Raw genomic sequence first — 22,916 nt, forward strand, 5'->3', positions numbered from 1 at the left:
GGTAAAGAGGGCATTGATAAGAGCTCTCCACAGGGTCACTGAGAAACTATTCCCTGTGACTGTGGACTGTGGCCCTCAGTTCCCAGCTGTCCCTGACTGCTTCTCTTCTCTGGAGCCTGCAATGTCACCAGCAAGGAAGCAACTGTTTGCGTGAGGGCAGAGGGAAAATGAAGAGTAAGGTGTGGCTGGACACAAGTTGGTCAGGCATGTGAGGGACTGTTGAGGCTTGGTGGAATGAGACATCTGCCCCGGCTAAGGAGAGAGGGTGATGTAGTAGATTTTAAGTCTGAGCTCTGCCACCATGGGCAAGTTCCTTCTCCTACTGGGGTCTCTGCATCCTGTCTGGAAAAGAGGGGATGTGTCAGAATCCGATGATTTCTCTAGTGACCCTCTGATTTTAATATTTTGGATTCCAAGGTCTCATCTGACCCCACGCATAAGCCTGTGAAGATTGCATGCAGGAACTGTACCCATTTTACAGCGAGGACAAGGCGGGGTAAGGAACAGTGACTTGCCCACGACTACCACAGGGCCACATAGGGGCAAGCCCTGACTCCACCAGTGCCCAGCACTCAGCCGTCTGGAGATTGGCCTCATGCTGGGCTAGCCCAAGGAAAGCGGAGCGACAGGCATTTGGTCTCAGGTCCAGGAAGCAGGCGCTGCAGGGGACGGAAGGGTCGGAGCCCACAGCGGGGTGAGGCCAGGGAGCGGGCGGAGGCGACCCGAAGCCCACAGGGGGAGAAGTGGGTGTGCTGGGGGCCGGGCGGGGCGGGCGGGGCCAGGGAAGGAGACGCCCTGGAGAAGGGAAAAGGGAGCCGAGCGCGGGTGGCAGCGCAGAGCCAGGACGGCGCGGGGCGCGAGCGCACAGGGGCGCAGTGCCCGGGCCACCCGGAGCAGAGGGCGCTGAGTCCAGCGAGCAAACCGGCTCCCTCAGAGCCTTGCTGAGAGGCAGGTAAGGCGCATCTGCAGAGTTGGGAAGGCTGAGCTGCAGCCGGGATAGAAATGAGGGGTCTTCCCGACTCCCTTCGGAGGGCCGGGGCGTGTTCTCCTTGAGACGGTTAAGGACTTGAGGTCGGGGGCGCTCTGATAACGAGTGGATACTCCCCCGGGTCGGGCACGAGGATCCTGGGGCAGCACGTGGGAGTGCGGAGCTGGGCTCTTTGCACCTCCTGCCTGGAAATCGTGGGGGCTTGCGCTGGCACTCCCGGGCCCCAGGACGGCGACAGTAAAAGCTCCTCCACACCCACAGGTATGAAGGCGAACACCTGAGGTGCCCCAGCGAGTGCACACGCAGAAACGACACCCCAGAACCCAGCCAGCGCTGGGAAAACGTGGGAACTCCCAAAGGCATCTCCGCTGCTAGTTACATAGGTCTAGGCTAGGAGTCAGGAGACTTGGGCTCTAGTTTACAGGTTGTGTAAGCCTGCGCCAGTCATCCACCAGCTCTGTGCCAGCTCTTTTCCTGGGTCACCGCCTGTAAAATGGGTCTCGTACCCCATGGGACATGAGGAGAAAGGGGACTGGACCTAGGAGTCTCTTATCTAGAAAGTAGATGAGTTCAGCTCTTACCTGAGAGCCCAGGACAGTATCTCCTAATCTCCCCTCCCTGATCCCCACCAATTTGCATATAGGGAAACCAAGGCCCCAGGGGAGATGACAAACCTAGGGTTACCCCAGGGACCAGACAGAATTAGAACCCAGTTTTCCTCACTCCTAGCCCAGGACTCTCTCCACTTCACCTACAAAGGGATATTGTAAATGTATAAGCTCCTCATTATCTCCTGGCATCCAGCCACTTTATCAGTTCCAGATAAAGGAGACCCATGCCAGGGGCATGGGAACTGCTTTCAGATTTCCTTGACTCTTTGAGATGAAAACCACCAACATTCTCCATCCCTCACTCACTGGTACTTCCCAAAACACATCCGTAAACTTAATGTCTGGGTGCTCAAAATACCTAAGAGGTAGGCAAGCCAAGAAACCCCATCTTACTGATGAGGAAAATGAGGCCCAGAGTGGAACACAGGGCTAGACATGTTGGCAAAATAGGGGCAGAACCCAGGTCTCTTGATCTCCCTCTGGTGTGTTCTCCACCAAAGACAGGACTACAGAACGGTGCCCCTAAATGGTAAGGTACTGCAGGGGCAGAGGGTGATCACAGAGGGTGGAACATGAGGAAGGCTTCTGAAGGACGTGAGGTTTGTTTTTGAGAATCAAGAAGACTAATAAGAACCTCCTGGCTTCTTCTGAGGGTAGGAGAGCCAGTGTGGGGAGAGAGGACATAGGGATGGCTGTTCTTAATAATATGGAGGGAAGGATGTGGCCATAGAAAATGAAACAGTGTGATCAGGCTGCCCAATAATTATCTCATATTTTGAAGTTTCTAAAACACTTTCCCATCTATTGTCTTCTCCAGTTTCCATGTGAGGTAAACAGGACAGGGATAATTATGCCCATCTTATAGATGAAGTTCTGAGGAAGTAAATGCAGTGCTCAAGGTCACAGAGCCGATCATAGAGCTAAGATTGGAATCATGAAAGGCACACTTGAAAGGCAAGACCACAGGCTGGGTGATCAGGAGTTGGACTGTGTGTGTGCAGTGGGTAGGTGTGTATGGCCACACCCTGTGTAGGTACACAAGAAACAGGGTTGCAAAGCCATTGCTGGAGTTTTGGGGCCAAGAATGTTTGCCCTTTGGATTAAAGGGGATCCAGGTGCAGGGAGTGTCTGGGCTTCCAGAGAAGTCTTAGAATTTCTCCTCCTCTGACTCACCCCACCTGACTGAGATGGCTTCACTTCTTTGAGCCTCCCCTTCCCCAGACCAGATGGGATCTGTTTTGGCCTGCCATGGAGGTTGCTTTTTAAGTTAGTCGTTTTCATGAATGTGTATGCGTGTGTGTGCTGGAGGGGGGATGCTCTTATAGAAGAAGCATTGATTCATTTACTTTTTTTTTTTTTTTTTGAGATAGAGTCTCACTTTGTTGCCTGGGCTAGAGTGCTGTGGCATCAGCCTAGTTTACAGCAACCTCAAACTCCTGGGCTCAAGCAATCCTCCTGCCTCAGCCTCCCTAGTAGCTGGGACTACAGGCATGCACCACATGCCCAGCTAATTTTTTCTATATATTTTTAGTTGTCCAGCTAATTTCTCTCTATTTTTAGTAGAGACGGGGGTCTTGTTCTTGCTCAGGCTGGTCTCGAACTCCTGAGCTCAAACGATCCGCCCGCCTAGGCCTCCCAGAGTGCTAGGATTACAGGTGTGAGCCACCACCCCCAGCCTTGTTTACTCTTGAGTTCCTGTTATGTATCAGGCCTGGGGGATAAAGAAATGTATGAGGCACAGGTCCCTGCGTCATACCTCACAGTGCACACACACAATTTCAGTACAGCACAGTGTTCTAATGGGGCTTTGTGCAAAGTGCTTTTGAGAATAGACAAGAGGGAGAGACTAACTGGCTAGGGAGTGGGGAAGGAGGTGTCTCAGGGAAAGATCTACAGAGAATGACACTGGAGCTGGGTCTTGAAGGATAACTAGGAGTTTGCCAGGCAGATTAAAAGAGGAAGAGCATTCCTGCCTAAGAAAACAGCATGAGCAAAGGCAAGAGGTGTGCAAGTGCAAGGAATGTTTGGAGAATGGTGTGTAGCTCAGTGTCATGAGTACAGGGCACTGGGGAGAGCTGTAAGGAGACGGGGGCCAGTGGCAGAGTCACATCCAAAGGCGCTTGAATGATCATCAGAAGAGTTTAGACCCTGCCCTTCAGGCAGAAGGGAAGTTATAGTGGAAAGATCTGTGGAGGGGGAGTCAAGATGCCTGGTTTCTGGTCCTAGCTGTGCCACTACCTGGCGGTGAGACCTTGAGGAAGTGATTTTCTTGGGGGGAGGGTGTCTATTTTCCCACTGGTTGAAGGAAAGAGTTGCACCAACAACGTGATCATTAAGATCCCTCCCCGCTCAGATTGTATTCCTGTGTCCTTCCCTCTAGATGGTAAGATCCACTCCTTCAATTCCTCTCCCGCTCCACTGGCCCTCCAGTCCCAGGTAGTGACAAGACCACTGGGAGGACAGTGGCAAAATTGTGCATCCCAGGAGTTGCCTTTGGATCCGCTACCTGCTTGATGTACCTTCTCCTGCCTGCCTCTCTATACCTCATTTCCAGACACGTTAAGACATACATGCTGAAAGAGTAGCTGAAGCAGAGCAATGGGGAAAATAACAGAACAGAACCCATGGTGGGATTTCCTCTCCCCCCCGAGAAACCTGAAAGCAAATCTCGCTAAGATACCTAGTTCATCCTTCAGATCACAGCGTTATGCCCCAACTTGCAAGTGAGAGTTCCGAGTTACGTTCAAGGCAAGTACATTAGTGAGAACACAGTGCGAGTGAAATAGCGGGAACTGAGTGTGGAGGAAGAGAGCGAGCCTGGCTTGTCTAGGGGCTCAGAGGAGGTCTGGAGCAGGAGGGGCCGTGGGAGATGAAACTATAAAAGAAGGCTAACTCCTCCTTGACTAAAACTGGCGAGTATCCATAGAGCAGGAAGAGGCAGTAGTAATGGAGTGAGAGGAGACGATGCCCCATAACCCCCAGGAGGCTGTGTTTGGTGTGATATGCCGCTCAGATGCAAGGGAACACTGCCTTTGTAGTGGAAAGAGCACCCCAACAGCACCCCAAAGATCTGGGTTCTTATCTGAGCTCTGCCACATATGAGCCATGTCATTTTGGGCTAGTGACTTCTCCTTTCTGAGCCTCAGTTTCCTCATCTACAAAAAGGAGGAGTTGGCCTAGAATCTAGATTCTAGGTGACCTTTAAAATCTCTTTCAGCTTGGTCACTAACTGTTCACTTTCCTTCCTAACTAGTCTATCTCCTGTTTCTGGTCCAGGCCTCTCCAAGGCATGGACTAAGCTCCCTATCCAAGGAGCTTCGTAATCAGTGACTCTCCTGGAGTGGGAAGCCAAGGAGCTCAGAAAGAGGAGCAAAACTTCCAATGTTGCTGACTGCCAGTCCCTGACCTGAGACCCAGAGGCAGATCATAGAGAACCAACCAGTCCCTTTGTCAGCTCTCTGCCTCTTCTGACCCAAACAGGATGCCCTCACACCCAGGCCCTCCCCCTACCACAAACATCCTGGTCTATCTAGAGAGGCTGATGAATCTCTACTCCCCTCACTGATCCCCACCTCAGAGCCCACCCATCCTCCACACTTCTCTGTGCCCCTAATTCCCGCACAGTCTTTCTCTCCCCAGGCTAGATCACCCAGGTAGGTGAGCTGTTAAGAGGAAAATGAACAAGTCAACCAATGCAGCCTTTGGTTTATCTAGGATGGAAGATTAGGTATAAGTCCCAGGGCTCAGAAGCAGCTTAACCTGCGAGGAAAAAGTCTGCAGCCTTCTCTATCCTGGGATTTGAGAGGCTGTAGAAAGCCCCAGAATGCCTCTCCCACCAGCTTCTCTTCATCTCCCACAATCTCACAGCATTGTTCTGTGATTCACACTGTCACGGTGTTACAGCTGACCCGGACCCCTGCATTTTACAGATGCAGACAGAAGCTGAGGCCCAGAAAAGGGAAGTCACATGCCCAAAGTCACACAAGTAACAGCTGAAAAAGACAACTCCCTGGGTTTCCATTTTCTTTACCGTAAAATGAGGGCGTTAGACTAGATGGACTCTGAAGGCCCTTCCAGCCTCTGCTCTACAAAAATAAAACCACCACCATCTGCAGAGTGTCTAGTGCCAAGCACTGCATAATGTTCTTTAATTTTCACAACAAAGCATGCTACAGATGGTGTTAATTCTGTGACCATGTTTATACCCTGACTATCCAAATAGATTGAGGGATAATATACCATTTGTTCCTATATAAAATATCAGCTCAAATGTTGACTGCCATTCTACCACTCACATCATTACCCTGGGATTCTAAAAGGCTCTTACTAAGGAGACTTAGGAAAGGGAAAGTTTTATGTATTGTTAGCTGGTCCATGAATGGGAGCCCATATGTTAAACTGAGGTTTCTCATGAAGTCATCCAATTAAGACATTGTGAGCCTGGAGTTGGGGGACAGCAATCACATGCCCCTTGGCCACTGCATAATTCCTGTAACTGCAGCCCTAGGTTGGCCTGACCCAGCTGCTGCAGGAAGGGGAGGGCCAGCAGGAGCGGGTCAGAGCCCACAGCAGGACTATTGCACAACGCTTAGGGCCTGGCCTTGAGCGATCCACCCTGGTCCTGACATTTGTTCTGTATGTCCAGTTTCTTCCTTTTCTGCCTTCTCCCCTGCTTTCCAGCTCTGAGCCTTCCCAGCTCCTCAAGTCAATACTGAGACCCTAGATGTGAGGGGCTGAGGAGCCTTAGGGCGTCCACAAGGAAATTCCTGAAGCTGATTCCTGAAGCTGATTCCTGAAGTGTATCACAGCAAGCCTTGAGGGAGGCAGGGCAGGGATGATAATCTTTTTTGTCTGTTTTAATTGTGGTAAAAAACACATAACGTAGGCCAGGTGCAGTAGTTCACACCTGTAATCCTAGCATTTTGGGAGGCTGAAGCGGGAGGATCGCGTGAGGCCAGGAGTTCGTGACCAGCCTGAGCAAGAAGAGTGAGACCCTGTCTCTACAAAATATAGAGAAATTAGCCAGGCATGGTGGTATGCGCCTATAGTCCTAGCTGTGCAGGAAGCTGAGGCAGGAGTATTGCAAAAGCCTGGAAGTTGGAGGTTGCAGTGAGCTATGATGACACCACTGCATTCTAGCCTTGGTAACAGAGTGAGACCCTGTCTCAAAAATAAACCAACAAATAAAAAAACCACATAACATAAATTTTACCATCTTAACCATTTTTAAGTGTACACTCTGTAGTGTTAACTATGTTCACATTGTTGTGCAACAGATCTCTAGAAGTTTTTCATCTTGCAAACCTGAAACTCTCTACCCACTGTACAACAACTCCTGATGATCATTCTTTTTGATAGATGAGGAAACCGAAGCCCAAACAGGGAAAGTGACTTATTTCCCTCAGAGTGGGCCCCTCCAGACACACTGCCTGTAAAATTGTCTGAGGCCCTTCCTCCTTCAAGCCCCACATTAGCCATTCCCTCCTCACATCACACATCTGCCCCTGCTTTGTCATCCTTCTGCCCTGGCTCAGGACTCTGCATCTTGCACCTGAACTATTTTAAGACTCTTGCAGCTGGTCTCCCTGCCTTAGTTCTTGCCCCTTCAGTCTACATAATAGCCAAAGTATCCTTTCTAAGTACAGATGTGATCATTTTATCCCCCTTTAAAATACTGTTCCAGGTTGGGCATGGTGGCTCACACCTGTCATCCCAGCACTTTGGGTAGCCAAGGTGGAAGGATGAGCTTGAGACCAGAAGTTCGAGACCAGCCTGGGCAACATAGCGAGACCCCATCTCTACAAAAAATTTAAAAATCAGCCGGGCATGGTGGCATGCACCTGTCATCTCAGCTACTTGGGAGGCTGAGCCAGGAGGATTGCTAGAGTCCAGGAGTTTGAGGCTGTAGTGAGCTATGATCATGCCACTACACTCCAGCCTGGGTGACAGAGTGAGACTATGTTTCTACCAAAAAAAAAAAAAAAGTCATTCCATAGCTCTTCCCCAACTACAGGATAAAGTTAGCTTTATAGCCTAGCACACAAGGCCCTCCATGACCTGGCTCCTGCCAGTCTCTCCTGTCCCACATCCTATCTTATTCTTCCATACATCTTACACTCTAATCTCTTCATGCTACTTTCCATTCTTCTAAAGATTTTATGCACTTGTCATACCTTTGCTCATCTGCTTCCTTCCCTGGCCTTCTCTACTTACTAAAAAGCCCTCAAGGTCCAACTCAAATGCCTCCATCAGTGTAAACACTCTCTAAGCCCTAATCAGAATTCATCACTTCTTCCTTTAAGTCTCAGTCACTCCTGACTTGTCCCCTCCATTGTATTAGAGCTGGCGATGAGCTCCTGCAGACAGGGACTGGGTATGAGTCTCCCGAGCTCCCAGCACAGGGACTGGGTATGAGTCTCCCGAGCTCCCAGCACAGGGACTGGGTATGAGTCTCCCGAGCTCCCAGCACAGGGTCTGGCCCAGATAAATGAGGACTGGTTGAAGGATTCATTTAGTCATTCATTTCATCATGCTGCTCCTATTTGCCATTGGTCCACACAGGGCACACATTTCTTACCTGTAGAGTGGGATAGTGGATGAGAGAACCTATGCCTCCTGGATCTTAACTCTATGAACTCTTGTTTTTCTTCCCCTCCTCCCTCCAGACAAGATTGCACAAGTACTATATGGCAGAGGGCCAAAAGGCCTTGCATGAAATGTGGGTGTGTTCTAGGTGATTGCGGTATTATTTAGATTCATCTCCACAACTTCTGCATTCAGACAGCTGTTCGTAAAATTTTTTTTTTTCTTTTTCTTTTAGAGACAGGGCCTTGCTCTGTTGCCCAGGCTGGAGCGGTAGTGCAGTGGCACAATCTTGGCTCACTGCAGTTTTGACCTCCTAGATTCAAGTGATCCACCTGCCTCAGCTTCCTGAGTAGCTGGGACTACAGGTGTGCACCACCATGGCCAGCTAATTTTTTAAATTTTTTTTGTAGAGATGGGGTCTTGCCATGTTTCCCAGGCTTGTCTCGAACTCCTGGGCTCAAGCAATCCTCCTGCCTTGGCCTCCCAAAGTGCTGGGATTACAGGTGTGAGCCACGGCACCTGGCCTCATTCATGAATATTTATCATGGTCAGAACTATCATTTTTTCTGGTGGAGAGATCCATGGTTAATAATCATGTTTGTTAATTTTGGTTTGTTGACAGTTCTACCTAGATGGAGGGCTTTGGAACCAGGCAGTGAAATGTGAGCACTTGGCCTGTAGAGAAGTCCTTAAAGTGGACATCTTTACTGGACACTGTTGGGAGAAGGACAGTACCTAGCAAGTCTCAGGGCAGTCCCCTGAGGAAAGAATACCTAGCCAGATTCAGTGTAGTCTCCTAGGCTTGCGGGAGAGACATAGCCCTGCTGACCAGGACCATGTGGTCTAATAGTACCCTTAGCAAAAATAAGAGGACAGCCACACATTGCATGACATGTAAGTGCTGGGGGAAGGGAAGGCTGCAATGATAAAGTTTGTGGAGTGTGGTTGAGGGGTGGGGAGCGCTGGATGGAGGCTTCCTGAAGGAAGTGAGTGTGGAGCCTTGTTTAAAGGGAATGACGTATGGTTTTTCAAAAACAAAGATGCAAGGCTGCTTAGGATTTTTTTTTTTTTTTTGTACTATAGACTAAGGATCTCTGAGAGGAAGGAAAAGGAACATTTATTATTACCTACTACATGCCAGGTACATAGTGACTTTGTTTCGGAAGGCAGAATAGTTGAGGTGCCTGTGTCTTCTCTCTCTGGGATGGGTAAACCCCAAATCAGACTGAGCACTCCTTTCTCTCCCCCATCCTCAAGCCCAGAATGTTCTTCTCTTCTCCAGTGCCTGCAGTGGTCATCAACCTTTCCCTGCTCCCCTGGCCACCTTTCCAACAGAATTCCCCCAAATAGCTAGGAATACCTAGAATGGCTTGGGACATAGGATGATTGAGAGGCCAAATGATCCAGTTTCTGGCCTCGAGGTAGGGTGAAATCTAAGCCATCTCAAGCAGCTCCTAAGTGGTGTCTGTGGAGTCCATAAAAAGAACTGTGTTGAAGGAGAGTTCTGACACATGTCTTTTAATGGTGCTGCACAGGCCAGCTGAGAGCTGGCATGGAAGTGGAAGGAGCTTTGAGCTAACCATCGAAGAACAGGGCTTTCTGTCTTGGCTGTACCTCTAATACACCATGTGATCATACACAAGCCACTTATTCTCTCTGGGCCTCAGTTTCTTGTGTAAAATTGAAGGAGTTAGGTTAAATAATCCCTATTGTCCTTCTAACCTAAAGTTCAGTGATTTATAGAATCCAAAGAAAGGAGAGAAGAATGTGGATTACAATGGTCAGGGAAGGTTTTATTCTACAAGTGTTTATTGAGTCTCTATTGAATGCTGTCATAAGTGGTTGAGTAAAACAGACATATCTGTGCCTTCATTGAGCTCGTAGTCTAGTGGAGAAGACAAACAAGTAAACAAGTAGTTAGAATAAGCTATGATGCTGGGATTTGAGCTGGGATCTGAGGAATGGGGAGGACATTCAAGCTGCAGGTAACAGAAGCCATCCCCTCTCTTTTCTCTCCCCATCAGAGCATCCTCTGATCCTGCCCCCACCTCAACCCCTGTTGCTATGGAGACCACCAATGGGACTGAGACCTGGTACAAGAGCCTGCACGCTGTGCTGAAGGCTCTAAATGCCACTCTTCATGGCAACTTCCTCTGCCGGCCGGAGCCAGTGCCAGGACCCGGGCCAGACAACCAGACTGAGGATCGGCGGGCCAGCCGACCTGGCCGTGATGACAACTCCTACATGTACATTCTCTTTGTCATGTTCCTGTTTGCTGTCACTGTGGGCAGCCTCATCCTGGGATACACCCGCTCCCGCAAAGTGGACAAGCGTAGTGACCCCTATCATATGTACATCAAGAACCGTGTGTCTATGATCTAATGCGAGGGGGCCGGGGATGGTGGAAGATCAAGACACCTGGGGATCACTTCTGGAGCCTCCAGAACTCAGCTATGGACCACAGCAGGCCTCAGTGTCTCTTTCTGTAAGACCAACAAGAAACAGTGCTAAGGGAGGTCATCACTAGGGTAGAAGGAGAGGGGCTAGCAGACCTGGGCTTGGTGGATAAGGACTTTCTCCAGGCAAAGATAGACTTTGTAAACAGTAGGAGCCATGAACAAACATATGGAAGTAGCAAAAGAAAATGACCGATGACTGGTCCAGTGGCTGGAATCTTGGGGGGCTAGGGGTGAGAGAAAGGAGAAGAGGAAGTTTTAGCAGAGGGAAATGAAACAGGAAGATGCTCTGGGGACATATTTTTTTATGTTTTATCTTCAACAGCTGTGAGAAGCAGTGATGGTTATCCCACATCACAGGAAATCTGAGTGATATTATTTATTTATATTTGTTCATATTTCAACACATTTAACATTTGTGATTTTTACCCCTATCGTTCACCCTCCCATGAGTAAGTAAAGCGGGGCAAATGCCATCCTACCCATTTGGGCCAGGGTGGTGCTATGATTGGAACCCAGGACCTCTAGTCTCCTTGTCTAGTGCTTTTCAAAGCTTGGTGCCACACAGGAGTGGATCCAGGCCTGAAGCTGATACAATTCTGGGGATTCTCTTTAAGAAAAATAATTCAAAAATATCTTACTTTTGCAAATATTACAAAAATATATCACCATGTTAATATGTTGCTAGGGCCCCTGCTGGACCTTAAGAAGGAGCCCATGCGAGTCAGGGCCCTGAGTGTTATGCCTCACTAGCCCCATGGTTCATGTGCCTCGAGCCAACTCACAGGGCCCTTCCCGGCCACATCTCCAGTCAAGGGGGCTAAACTCCCTCTAAAGCAGCCTCTTCCATTTTGATTGAGGTCTATGAGAAATTTTCTGGTACAAATTGAAATCTGTTTCTAGAAGATTATCATGACACCTAGAAGATAATTATACTAAAAGAAGAAGAGTATGAAAGGCTTTCCATAGTTCAGGGGAAAGAGAACCAACCCTGATTCTACCACTAATGTGGTGTATGATCTTAGACTGGATACTTCGCTCTCTGATCCTTTTTCTTCTTCAACATAATGAAATATACTTAAAAGCCTCTAATCCTGTATCAGTTCTGACATTCTAGGCTTCACATACATTAGATTGAACCATATGAAATCACTGTATTTGTAGGTCAGAAACAGCTGAATATCAGTAGTTTCATATGGTTCAATCTAATATGTGCAATATGGTGGGTGAACACTTTACAAGCTACTTGCCCCAAATCCCAGGCTGGAACCACCCACTGTTCCCTTTGTCCAATTTCAATTTAAGGGATCTCCATGCAGTCCCCAGAAGGCTCCACTGAAATGTACATATTTGTGTATAGCAGAACTCTGAAAGAATATTTTGATAGCAGTTATCTCTGAGGAATAAGATTATGGGTGATTTCTCCTTTCTACATTATAAATTTGTATGATATTTGACTTACTTGACCATAAGTATGTTACTTGTATAATAAAAGGAAAAAAGCTACTTCTGCTTTGAAAAAATAAAAACAAATCCCTGTGTGTTTCTTGAATGGAGGGTCACAGAACACATTTGCTCCCCTAAGCAGTTATGTTGACTCTGCAAACCTGTGCTGAGCCCCATGCGTGCTCAAGCCCTTCCTCATCTCTTCCTGAGGGAGAAGGTGGAGACCCCATTAAGGAGAGGTGACATATGGGAAGACAATAGATTCAGACGTCTATAGCTGATAAGACTTCAGAGACCACCTAGCCCAAACTCCCAAATAAAATATGAAATGCAACGGAGTGTAAGAATGAATGGTCAGGTGATGAATGCTATAAGGATCTTGAGAAATGAAATCCAGTAGATCTAGAGGAGTCAGAGGGAGGCAGAACTTGAACTGGGCTTGAAAGATAGGACAGATCTAAACAGGCAGAGTGAATGAAGAGAACAAGACAAGGGAGGTTAGGAGGCAGAAATGTGGAGGACCACCCTCCTGGAGAGAGTAGGTCAGTTGGGGAGACAGCAGGGAGCAAGCCCGATGTGGCTACCTATGACTTCAGTGTCCCCATCTGGGAGGGAGTTTTCCTTCACACAGTCCTCACGCTCAGAGGGCGTAGTAATAAGAATAATTCGAATTATTTTGCGTGCAAGTTAAGGAAAATCAATGTATATTAGCATAAACACAAAGGTGATTTATGAAAGGAATATGGGGCAGCTCACAAGTTCAAAAGAGGAGTTACAGACACTAGGGCAACTTCAGGGATCTTAGTACCTGGAATGGCTGATTTCTCAGAATTCACAAAGTAGAAGCTCAGCATATCTCACCAAACACACCCAGAGTTGGACCAAATAAAATTCTAGGATTTTAAGGGGGTAAAATGTAAACATTCTAATATTCTATGATGCAGGCAGTCCTCTCAGCCGGTTGTCTAGGAGCTCTGCCCGGTAGGAGCTTTGTCTGCACAGGTTCTGCCCTCTGCTGGCCAAATCCCAGCATGTCACCTTGAGCTCTCAAAGCAAAACTTCAATAATTATTCATTCAACAGATATTGATTGAGAGCCTACTGTGTGCCAAGCACTCACCTAGGCACATTTGGAATACATAAGTAAACAAAAAAGATCAAATAAATCCTTCTTCACTAATACTTTATTCACTCCATGTCAGTATTCACTCCAGGCACTGGTCTAAGCACTTGTACTCATTTAGCTTTTAAAATCCTTATAACAACCCTATGTAGTAGGTGTTCCTTACAATTACTTCAAGAGCCCAGATGTTTTTCATCTAGTGCCTTTATGCACCTTCAACCCAACTTAGGTCCCACGGCATACACAGCCCAGAGCATGGATCTGAGAAGCCCCCAGAAATGAAGGAGAAAGTGATTTGGGAAAATGATGGCAAAGTAGTAACACCAGTGGTTTGAAGTTGGGTCTCCTAGAAACAGACCCTGACACAGGCATTTATTGATGGGGAGTGCTTTTCAGTAAAAACCTGCAAAGGAGAGAGTGAAGTAGATAGGAAAGGGAAAGAGTCAAACAAAGTGTGTCTCAGGTCACGTCTAGCTTTGGCTGACCCACAGGGAACTGTTACGTAGGGGGTGTAAACCACATGGTAGAATTACACTCCCCTGAGGCATCTTTGGTGGCCTTTTCATTTCTATCACCAAAGCAGTCAGTCATCGGGCCACGTTGCCAAGGAGGCAGGAACAAATGAGGGTTGTGAGGAGAGTGATAACCGTCAACTGAGGACAATTCTGTGGACGGTGGCAGCTGTGAGCTATTGCAGGCCAGAGCAGTGGAAGAAAGCTAAGCAAGGAAGTGATCTTCAGTGGAGATTAGCAACAGCCTAGTTCCTCAGGAAGCTTCTGAAGCTCAATTTCCATCACAGAATTGGCCCTACCTTTTGTGGCTATCTTTTCCTACCCCCCATCAGTCAGTCATTGGCTGCTGGCTGCTACAGGAGCACTTAACCTCCCACGTGTGCTCACAGTTGGCTGAGGACAAATCTCTGGGGAAGGGGGAAGCACTGAGCTGATGGCAGCCAACACAGCAGCCTCGTGAAGGGGGTTTGTGTGGGGCCCCATCAGCGTCCATTACAGCTGTGCTTGCTGTTGGGGAAACAGGAGTGTCACATCTTGAGAGCTCCTTCTAATTTGAAAGACAAGAGGCATGCACCAAATAAAGAACAAAAACAAGATAACACCAAATAGAATCGAGTAGGAAATAATATAGTTAAGGTCCAAAAATTGTGGAGGACAGCTACCAATGATCAAGGAGAGGGAAGTATTTGTGGATATTTCTTGAAGAAAGCAGGATTTGTTGTAGGATATGAGCAACTGGTAGGATTCTATTAGAAGGTCCAATGTAATATGATCCAAAGCCAGTGTTCCAAGTAGGTGGATGGCTCTGCTCAGTCATTCAGGGACCTAGGATAGTGACTGCCATCTTCAACATGTAGCTTCCAAAGTCACTCTTGTTGAAGCACTTCTGGTTAGTGAGGAGGGAGAAAGAATACAAGTCCAGGGCCAGAGATTTACTCTTAAGCAAGGCAAAAGTTGCATACATCTCTTGTGCTCAGATCCATTGACGGGGGCTTAGTAAACATGGCCACAACTTGCTATAAGGGGAGCTGGCAAATGAGGTGCATATCTGAGGAGTCATGTCCCAGCCAAATGTCTATTACCATGGAAAAAGGAGCAAATAGATTCTGGTGGACAGCTAGTGGTCTTCAACCTACCCTCCTCACTCTCTCCCCAGCACTGGTCAAAATAAAAACATTTACAGGAAAAAACAGGAAGGAAGAAATGCTGCTACTCTAATTAGATCATATTCTCAATGGGGGAGAAGGACAGGGAGTGAAGGTGGGAGCCTTTTGGGTATAACCAAGCCTGTCCTGGGAGTGTGGCTTTTGCTCATTTTCTTTCTGGCCCCGGTGAGTCTGGTTTCTCTTCTGATTACAATGGTAATATCCAAGATATTGGTTTAGGGGTAGGACAAATAGACAAAGCAAGGCTTTCAGCCAACTTTGCATAGGAAAAAGAATCCTCTTTCAGGTGCTACTAAGAAACCAAGAACATGATCTGCCTGGATGAAATCTGAGAACCATCTGTGGCAGTGGTTAAACTGTAATGGAGAATGAACTCCTGGGAATAAGAGAACCAGAAATTAGTGAACAGGAAAGAGAAAGGGAAGAAAAACTGGTATTTGCTGAACAACTGTATCCTGCATTGCACACTGCCCTGGACCACAGGGAACTGTCTCACCAAGGTTACACCCCCTCCTGGGGTTGGATTACAACCAATGATGGACTGATGTAGGTATCCAAAGGTCTGGTCCATGACCTCTATTTGGGACAACTCTGAAGTGCCATCTCAGCTCCAGAACTCCCCGTAGGACAGCTGAGGCTCCCACGGCAACCACATTGTGAGTTTGCTTCTTCCTCTGCCCACTCCTGCTTCCTCACTTCCTCACTTCCTTATTTCCCTAGGGCACTCTCCCAAAAACCCGCCTGCAACTCTCCACCTCAGTCTGTTTCCAAGGGAATCAATCTCTCCCTCAGGAACTATTCCCTAACACTGAGCTTGTTCCAAAGTTGGTGTCAGTAATGATAGAGGCATGGAATGATAGAATATAGATGGAGGCATTCAGTGGTTCTAGCAAACCAAAAAGAAGACAAAGCAGTAATAGGGACCAGAAGTGTCTCTTATAGTCATTGAACTAGTCATAACTAGCCACTAGAGGGCCCAGCACTACAGGTCTACAGCTCTGCTGCTACTTTAGAAAATAGAATTTTGCCCTTGATCTGGTAGACACCCAGCGTTAACTGTCTACACAACAGGGGAAAAACATTGCTTCTTTCTTTTTTACCTATTCCAGAGACAGAAGTGTCCTAGCCTGTTCCAATATCCTAGCACCAACCCCTCTGTGCCATTACATATAAACTTAGTTCCCTAAATCAAGGCTTCCAAAGCCTGTGTTTTCCACCCACTGCTCTCATTGTTCTAAGGGATTCTGAAGACCTAAAATGTGGAATTTCAAACAGTTGTGACATTTCCCACCTACCAATGTAGAGAATCAGCAACATAATGTCTAGTCCTGCCATTTTCCCCTCTCCCCACTTGCCCAGTTTGTAGTAAAGATACAACACGTAGGCTCAGATGTGAGATATAGTGGCCAAGAGAGAAAGGGATCATGAGAGCCTTTGTGGAAGATGAAAAAGTTTGAGAACATTGTGTAATTGAGTGAATTAATTAATGAATTATTTCTACTGTGGACTTAGCAAAAAAGACTTAAATGAAATTTTCCTCTATACACTATTTGGAAAGATAGTCCTTTGTAGGTTGGGAGGCTTCTCTTACCGTAGGGGGAAAACATTTGGAGGTCTCTGCTTCCAAAGTTAGATTGTTTGGGAGAAGGAAAGCTCTGAGGATTAAAGGGGTCCAAAGCTGGACTCTATAAAACCTGGAGGATAAAGGGGTGGCGGGGACCTGCGCTTGGCTCTCTCCCAGTGCCTCCCAGTATCTCGGGCAGTGATGATCACAAGGACACCTGGGGGATAAACACCAAACCATGGCTTTGGGAGCTATGCAGGAGTTCTTGTGGCCAGTTTACAATGGAAGGAATAAACACCTTGAGCAACTGGGCCATATACCTCTGACTGGTCCACAACTGCTTGACAATGAGCATCTTCATCACAACTACAGTAGACTGAAGATGGTATCCAGGTTTTCTAGATTGGGAAAGCCCTGGGGTTTTTGCATACCACAAAAGCACTGAAATTGTATGTTCCACCAACTTAGCAGGTGGGATAAAGTTAAATTTAATTGGATTCAAATTAGACAAATAAAACTTTGGTTTGAATTAGAAAAAAAGAAATACAATATTCTTATGCTTATTATTGAACAAATCAAATGGATTACAATATTTGGAGCTCTGATATCACAATAACAAATCTAGCTTGGCCAGGTTAATAAAAGATAGTAGGTTCTGTAGGTCCTCCTAAAAAAAGAAAAAGTATAGTAGGACCCAGAGTGGTGGCTCAGGCCTGTAATCCTAGCACTCTGGGAGGCTGAGGCAGGAAGAGCCCTTGAGGTCAGGAGTTCGAGACCAGCCCCAGCAAGAATGAGACTCCCGTCTCTACTAAAAATAGAAATAAATTAGCTGGGCAACTAAAAATAGAAAAAAAATTAGCCAGCCATGGTGGTGGTACATGCCCCTAGTCCCAGCTACTCGAGAGGCTGAGGCAGGAGGATTGTTTGAGCCCAGGAGTTTGAGGCTGCTGTGAGCTAGGCTGATGCCACAGCACTCTAGCCTGAGCTACAGAGCAAGACTCTGTTTCCAAAAAAAAAAACAAACAGTAATACTTTACTGGGGGATTACCATGTGTTAGGCAATGCATTATTTCACTTAATCCTCACAACATATCTATGAGGTGAACTGAGACTTAGAGAAGTCAAGTGGGTTGCCCAAGGTTACATGGCTAGTAAATGGCAGAACCAGGTTTGTTGGACTCCCATGTCTGACTTCTTTAGCCATTTATTCCCTGTCACCTAGCCACTCATTCACTGCCATCTAGTCCATCACTCATTAATTCATTTAGCCAGACATGCACTCAGACAGTGAATGGGATTAACACAGTTATTCTGTTATTTAAACAGTGAGACAGATCTAGTATTAGTTTAAACAAAAGAATCATACAGTCATAGAATGTTTGCACTGGCAGCTGGTCTAGTGGGAAGAACAAAAGCTTTAGAGCCAAATGGATTGAAATCCTGGCTCTACTATTCACTTCCAATGTGACCTTGAGCAATTTATTTAACCTCTTTGATTCTCAGTTTTTATATCTGTATATCACAAATAATAATATACACACACTCTCATTAGACTGATATGAAGAGTAGAGATAATGGTACATAGAACCAGCTCCATAATTTATGGGTACCAGTACAAAATGAAAATGTGGGGCTCCTTGTTCAAAAATTATCAAGAATCTGGCTGGGCATGGTGGCTCATGCCTGTAATCCTAGCACTTTGGGAGGATGAGGCAAGAGGATTGCTTGAGAATCAGAGTTCAAGGCCAGCCTGAGTAGCATAGTGAGACCCCATCTCTACAAAAAAATAAAAAAACTAGCCTGGCATGGTAGCATGCATCTGTAGTCCTAGCTTCTTGGGAGGCTGAGGTAGGAGGATCCTTTGAGCCCAGGAGTCCAGGAGTTTGAGGTTGCAATAAGCTATGATGATGCCACTGCATTCTAGCCTGGGCAACAGAGTGAGATTCTATCTCAAATAAACAAAAAAATTTTGAAGAATTTCAAGATGGTAACAATAGAGTATTAAAACCAAGTGTAGGGCCCTTCTAAGCACAGTGCCCTGATGGCACATCCAGTGCCTGGCACAGAATAGGTGTGCAATAAATTGTAGTCCTTTTTCTCTCTAGATCATTGATTCTAACCTTTTCTTTTTGAAGATGAGGAAACTGAAGTTCAAAGAAGAGTAAAAAATGCAAGTTAGTGGCAAAGCCAGAACCACAACCCAGAGTTCCTTTGTTTCCAGCCAATGGTCTTTACCTCAGCATTTCCCAAGTGTGTTCTGTATGATGATAATAGATATTCCATGAATAAAAGTTTCCATCAACAAGCAAGTTTGTAAAACACTAGGTTAAGGTTAAATAGACATCTTTTGCAGAGCTCTTCTGAAACTTTTCTACGTACAACATCAACTCTCTAAGACAGGGATATAACATAGACTATAGCCCAAAAGTATTATATTTGATATTGAACTCTATTTCAGGAGCATATTAAGTATCTCTTAGAACTCTTTCAGAAATGCCACTGTATACAAAGCTTCAGTGTGATGGAAGTTTCCATGGGTTTTGATCTATGGGGTGTGGTTGTTTTTATTCTAAATTAGAAGCAAACATATTTTTTCCATTGGGCCTTTCTGTCAGCATCCCTGTCCCAGCTGACTTGTGAGCCTGAGGATACAAAAATAATGAAAACCAGACTCTGGGAAAAGCATACTTGTTTAGAGTCATCCAGTTGCATCCAAAAGGCAGATCCAATATGCCTCTTTCCCGGGAGTAGAAATACAGGACAAAACATACTCTATGACCCCAAAATGTTTTCCATTTTGGGTAATTTGCTTGCAGTCACCATATTACAAAAGCAATAGCTAAAGTCCCACATGAAGTCACACAAGAAGCTAGGAAATCAGGATTCTTATCTTAGCTCCTCCATTTATTAGCCATTTGACCAAAATGGATTAATTCATCTGCTTATTCTCCTTACTTTTGTTAAGTACCCCTTTGCATCAAATTAAATTAATCTCTCTCTTCTTTGAACTACCATTTATATTTTATCTGTAGCCCTCCTTCCCCCAAGCCCTTGAGAATCTCTATGGAACACAGTTCGAAAACCAGCAGACTGGATGATCTCTATAGGTCCTTTCAGCTCTGATAGTCTGTGATTCAAATTTGTATATAGTTTTGCAACCTCTTGCCTCCATCTAGCTCCTTAAGAAATGCTCCTCTTAATTTCTGAGAGGCCCAGAGAGTGATTTTCACATGCTGTGTTGATGAGCTGCCCGATGACATGGACCCTTCTAGAGTTCTCAGTACGTAGAGTCCATTATATGAAATGTACGGAAGGGAGAAGATTACCTCTCTCCCCACATCATGCTATACTTTGTCACATGAGCTTCCAATAGATATTATTTATGCCCCTTTGACTCATAGAGTTTTCAGTGAAGTAACTCTTCTGTATTTTGCTGATTCCTTTCTAACCCCCATTTCCTCTCTACAAATTACTAAGCATGAGCCAATGGTAGGTTGAGGTAGGGCCACAGCAAGGCCAAGAAACAAATCTGCATGATAAACCTAATGTTAAATTTGGACTCACTTCTCTTTGATTCTGAAGATTCTGTTACTGGATCCACATTCCCTATCTTCTCACTTGCCTTAGGATGAGCTCCCTCCCAGGAGAGACCTAAAGCAGATGCCAAGATTAAGAAATGCAAGAGCTGGGCACAGTGGCTCATGCCTGTAATCCCAGCACTTTGAGAGGCTGAGGTGGAAGGATCATTTGAGGCCAGGAGGAGTCCAAGACCTGCCTGGGCAACATAACAAGACCCAGTCTCTAAAAAAAAATTTTTTTTTTTTAAAGTAGCGCAAGAAATTTATTGGGTGAAACGCCTGTGAAGGATAAAGAGGAGAGGGAGCAAGAATAAGTGGGAGAGCCTCAGATTGTGATGCAGGTCTGATACCAGTGAAAAAAGAGAGTGAAGGAGGAAGGATTGGGCAGGAGGAGCCTGAGGCTTCAATGCAGCTCTGAGAAAGTCTCAGCCAGGCTGAAGGGGAGCCGCAGAGCAGAGACTATTAGAGGAGCCCCATGTTGGGCAGGAATGGTCTGGCTTTAATATGTCTCCAGTGCGCAGTCAGTGGCAGGGAGAAGGCTAGAGAGAGCATGACTGGGATGTAAATACTGCAGGAGATCCTGAAGGTGCTGTGGCTGGATGCTGGCAGATAACCACACTCCCCCGGCAGGATCTCTCTGTGGGAGTTCTGAGCAGCACACTCCCCATGGCTGCCACAACGCAGATGCCCACACCTGTGTGAATTACAAAAGTAGACATAATTTAAGCTCAAAAGAAGCCCAGTATACATATTTATTACAAATTTTTACTGAGTGTATAAAAGGTATTGCACTTGGCACTGCAGCAGCCCCTCATCTACAGCGGACTCGATGAAGTTAAAAAGGGCTACTCTGGGAAGGTTTTGGGTGATCAGGTGAGTTTTTTATTACCACCATTATTGTCAATAATAGGAATGTTTCCATAGCCTCCATTGTATATTAACCCGGTGTCAAGCTTAATACAAAAGAAAACAATCCTTAGGCAGGTTAAGTAAACTTGCAATAAAATATTTCTCACACTTGGGGAGCTCAGAGCAGACTTTTGAAGACTTCCAATGCCAGTCACTGGATGCTCCAAGGAGGAAGGAGCTTTTTAGTAGAATTGGCCCTGGAGGTTACTGGAGAGACCTTGAAACTGATCTGGCAGCCAACTGGGTGGCGCGAGGGCATGCTCCACCCCCAGGATACTGCCAGCCAAGATTCAGGATTTATTGAGAAGCAGGCCCAACACCTGTTGTGGCTCCTGGATGAGATTCAAGAGAAAAGAGGAAAAAGGAAGGAACTAGAAAAGGGATTTGTAGCTAGAAGAGGTAAGACAGCAGGCTTTTCAGAACCATGCCAAAATTCATCCCAATCTAATCACTTGGCAAAAAACAAAACAAAACAAAAAAACATAGTGCCAGTAGTAGAAAGAACACTGGACATGACACTTAAGCTCTGCCTCTAACTCCCTGGCTGACCTTTGTCACTCAATGCCCCTTCAGGCCTGTGCTCCTTGGCTGTAATCTGCAGAGCTAAGCCAGACACTCTTTAAAGTTCTTCCATTTGAACAGTCTAGGATTCTAACAAGCTTCCTTAAAATAATCTTGGAAGAGCCTGGCATGAAACAGAAGGGGAACAAGATGAAAAGAATTTCCTGAGAACCCAGGAACAATATAATGTAATATAATGTAATATAATATAAACATAATATACATATCATAACCTAATAACCTAACCTAACATAATCAGAACAAGCCATTATGATAGGCAATAGAGTCTGGGAATGGGGGCCAGTAACGTCCCTGACATGGAGGTAATTTCCTGATCAAGACATACAAGGCATTGAAATGTGACTCTGTTCTATCTTTATATAGAGTTGCAGATGATCAGGGAAGGAAAATAGTCAGCTGGTTCTCAAAGATCTGAGATTCATATACATTCCATCAACACATGAACCCCCAATGTCACTAAAGCAAAGAGGATGAAACTGTTCCCATCCTTCACCAAACACTCCTCCAGTTTGCTCTTGTAAAAACAAACCATTTCTACTTCCCGTTAAATCTGCATTTGCAGATTATTTTCACATAGATGAGAATGCTGGGAGGGGAAAGCATCTGTGGTTTTTTTTCCTAGTCCTACTATTTTAGGATTGTAAGAACAACAGAGTTGCATGCTCCCTTATTATTTATTTTTCTTACTGAGCTAAGAAGATGCCACAGATAAAAAACCAAACCAAAACAAACAAACAAACAAAAAAAAAAAAAACCGCAGTCAAGGGAATGACATAATTAGCAGCCAATCAGGAAAAGGCTGTGCAATCCTCAGGCCTTCAGATACTTAATCTTCCAGGCCAGGCCCTCTCAGAGAGGATCAGGTTTTCTCTTGGGGTTTCTTCCTTTTTGAATTAAGCACCACTGAGGGCTACAGTCCAGAAACACAAACTCTTAACCTAGTCCCTGGTAGACAAACAGGTCTAGGGAGATTGAATGACCTGCAGGGGGAGAGTGCTCTGCTCCATGGGAGATCAGACAGAAACAAAGGAAAAGGGATGGTGGTGTCAGCTAGGATACAAGAGCAGCCACAGGAGAGCTGTGCCACCTAAATAAATAATGGCATGTTTGGCAGCAGATCCAATTTTTGGACATGCGTGGGGTCTACAGGTAGGTCCCTTTGGATCTCAGCTTAAATGTTATTTCCTCTGGGAAGCAGGGTGCCACGCACAGTTGCATTGGTTCCATGCTACACACACCTAGGGTGTGCCCACCCCAGGATAGATATGAGACTTACATATTTTATGACAATTTTCCGTCAGTTGGTGTTTTGAGGAAAGGGCACCATGATTCACAAAAAGGTGCTATATGGACTTGCAGTGGCCCTGCCGAGAATCCTTTCCTAACAGGTTTAGTGC

The 22,916-nt window shown here is 46.0% G+C and overlaps 1 protein-coding gene across 1 annotated transcript; it reads left to right on the forward strand.

The window, feature by feature from the left end:
- The first annotated feature begins 851 nt into the window (after window positions 1–851).
- KCNE3 (potassium voltage-gated channel subfamily E regulatory subunit 3) lies at window positions 852–11,791 on the forward strand. The gene is made up of 2 exons (XM_069469256.1): window positions 852–952; window positions 10,209–11,791. Exon 2 carries the CDS (start codon window positions 10,249–10,251, stop codon window positions 10,564–10,566), a length of 318 nt encoding a protein of 105 aa, XP_069325357.1. The 5' UTR covers window positions 852–952; window positions 10,209–10,248; the 3' UTR covers window positions 10,567–11,791.
- The last annotated feature ends 11,125 nt before the right edge of the window (window positions 11,792–22,916 follow it).

Source organism: Eulemur rufifrons, chromosome 6, assembly GCF_041146395.1.
Source record: "Eulemur rufifrons isolate Redbay chromosome 6, OSU_ERuf_1, whole genome shotgun sequence".
Taxonomy (NCBI): Eukaryota; Metazoa; Chordata; class Mammalia; order Primates; family Lemuridae; genus Eulemur; species Eulemur rufifrons.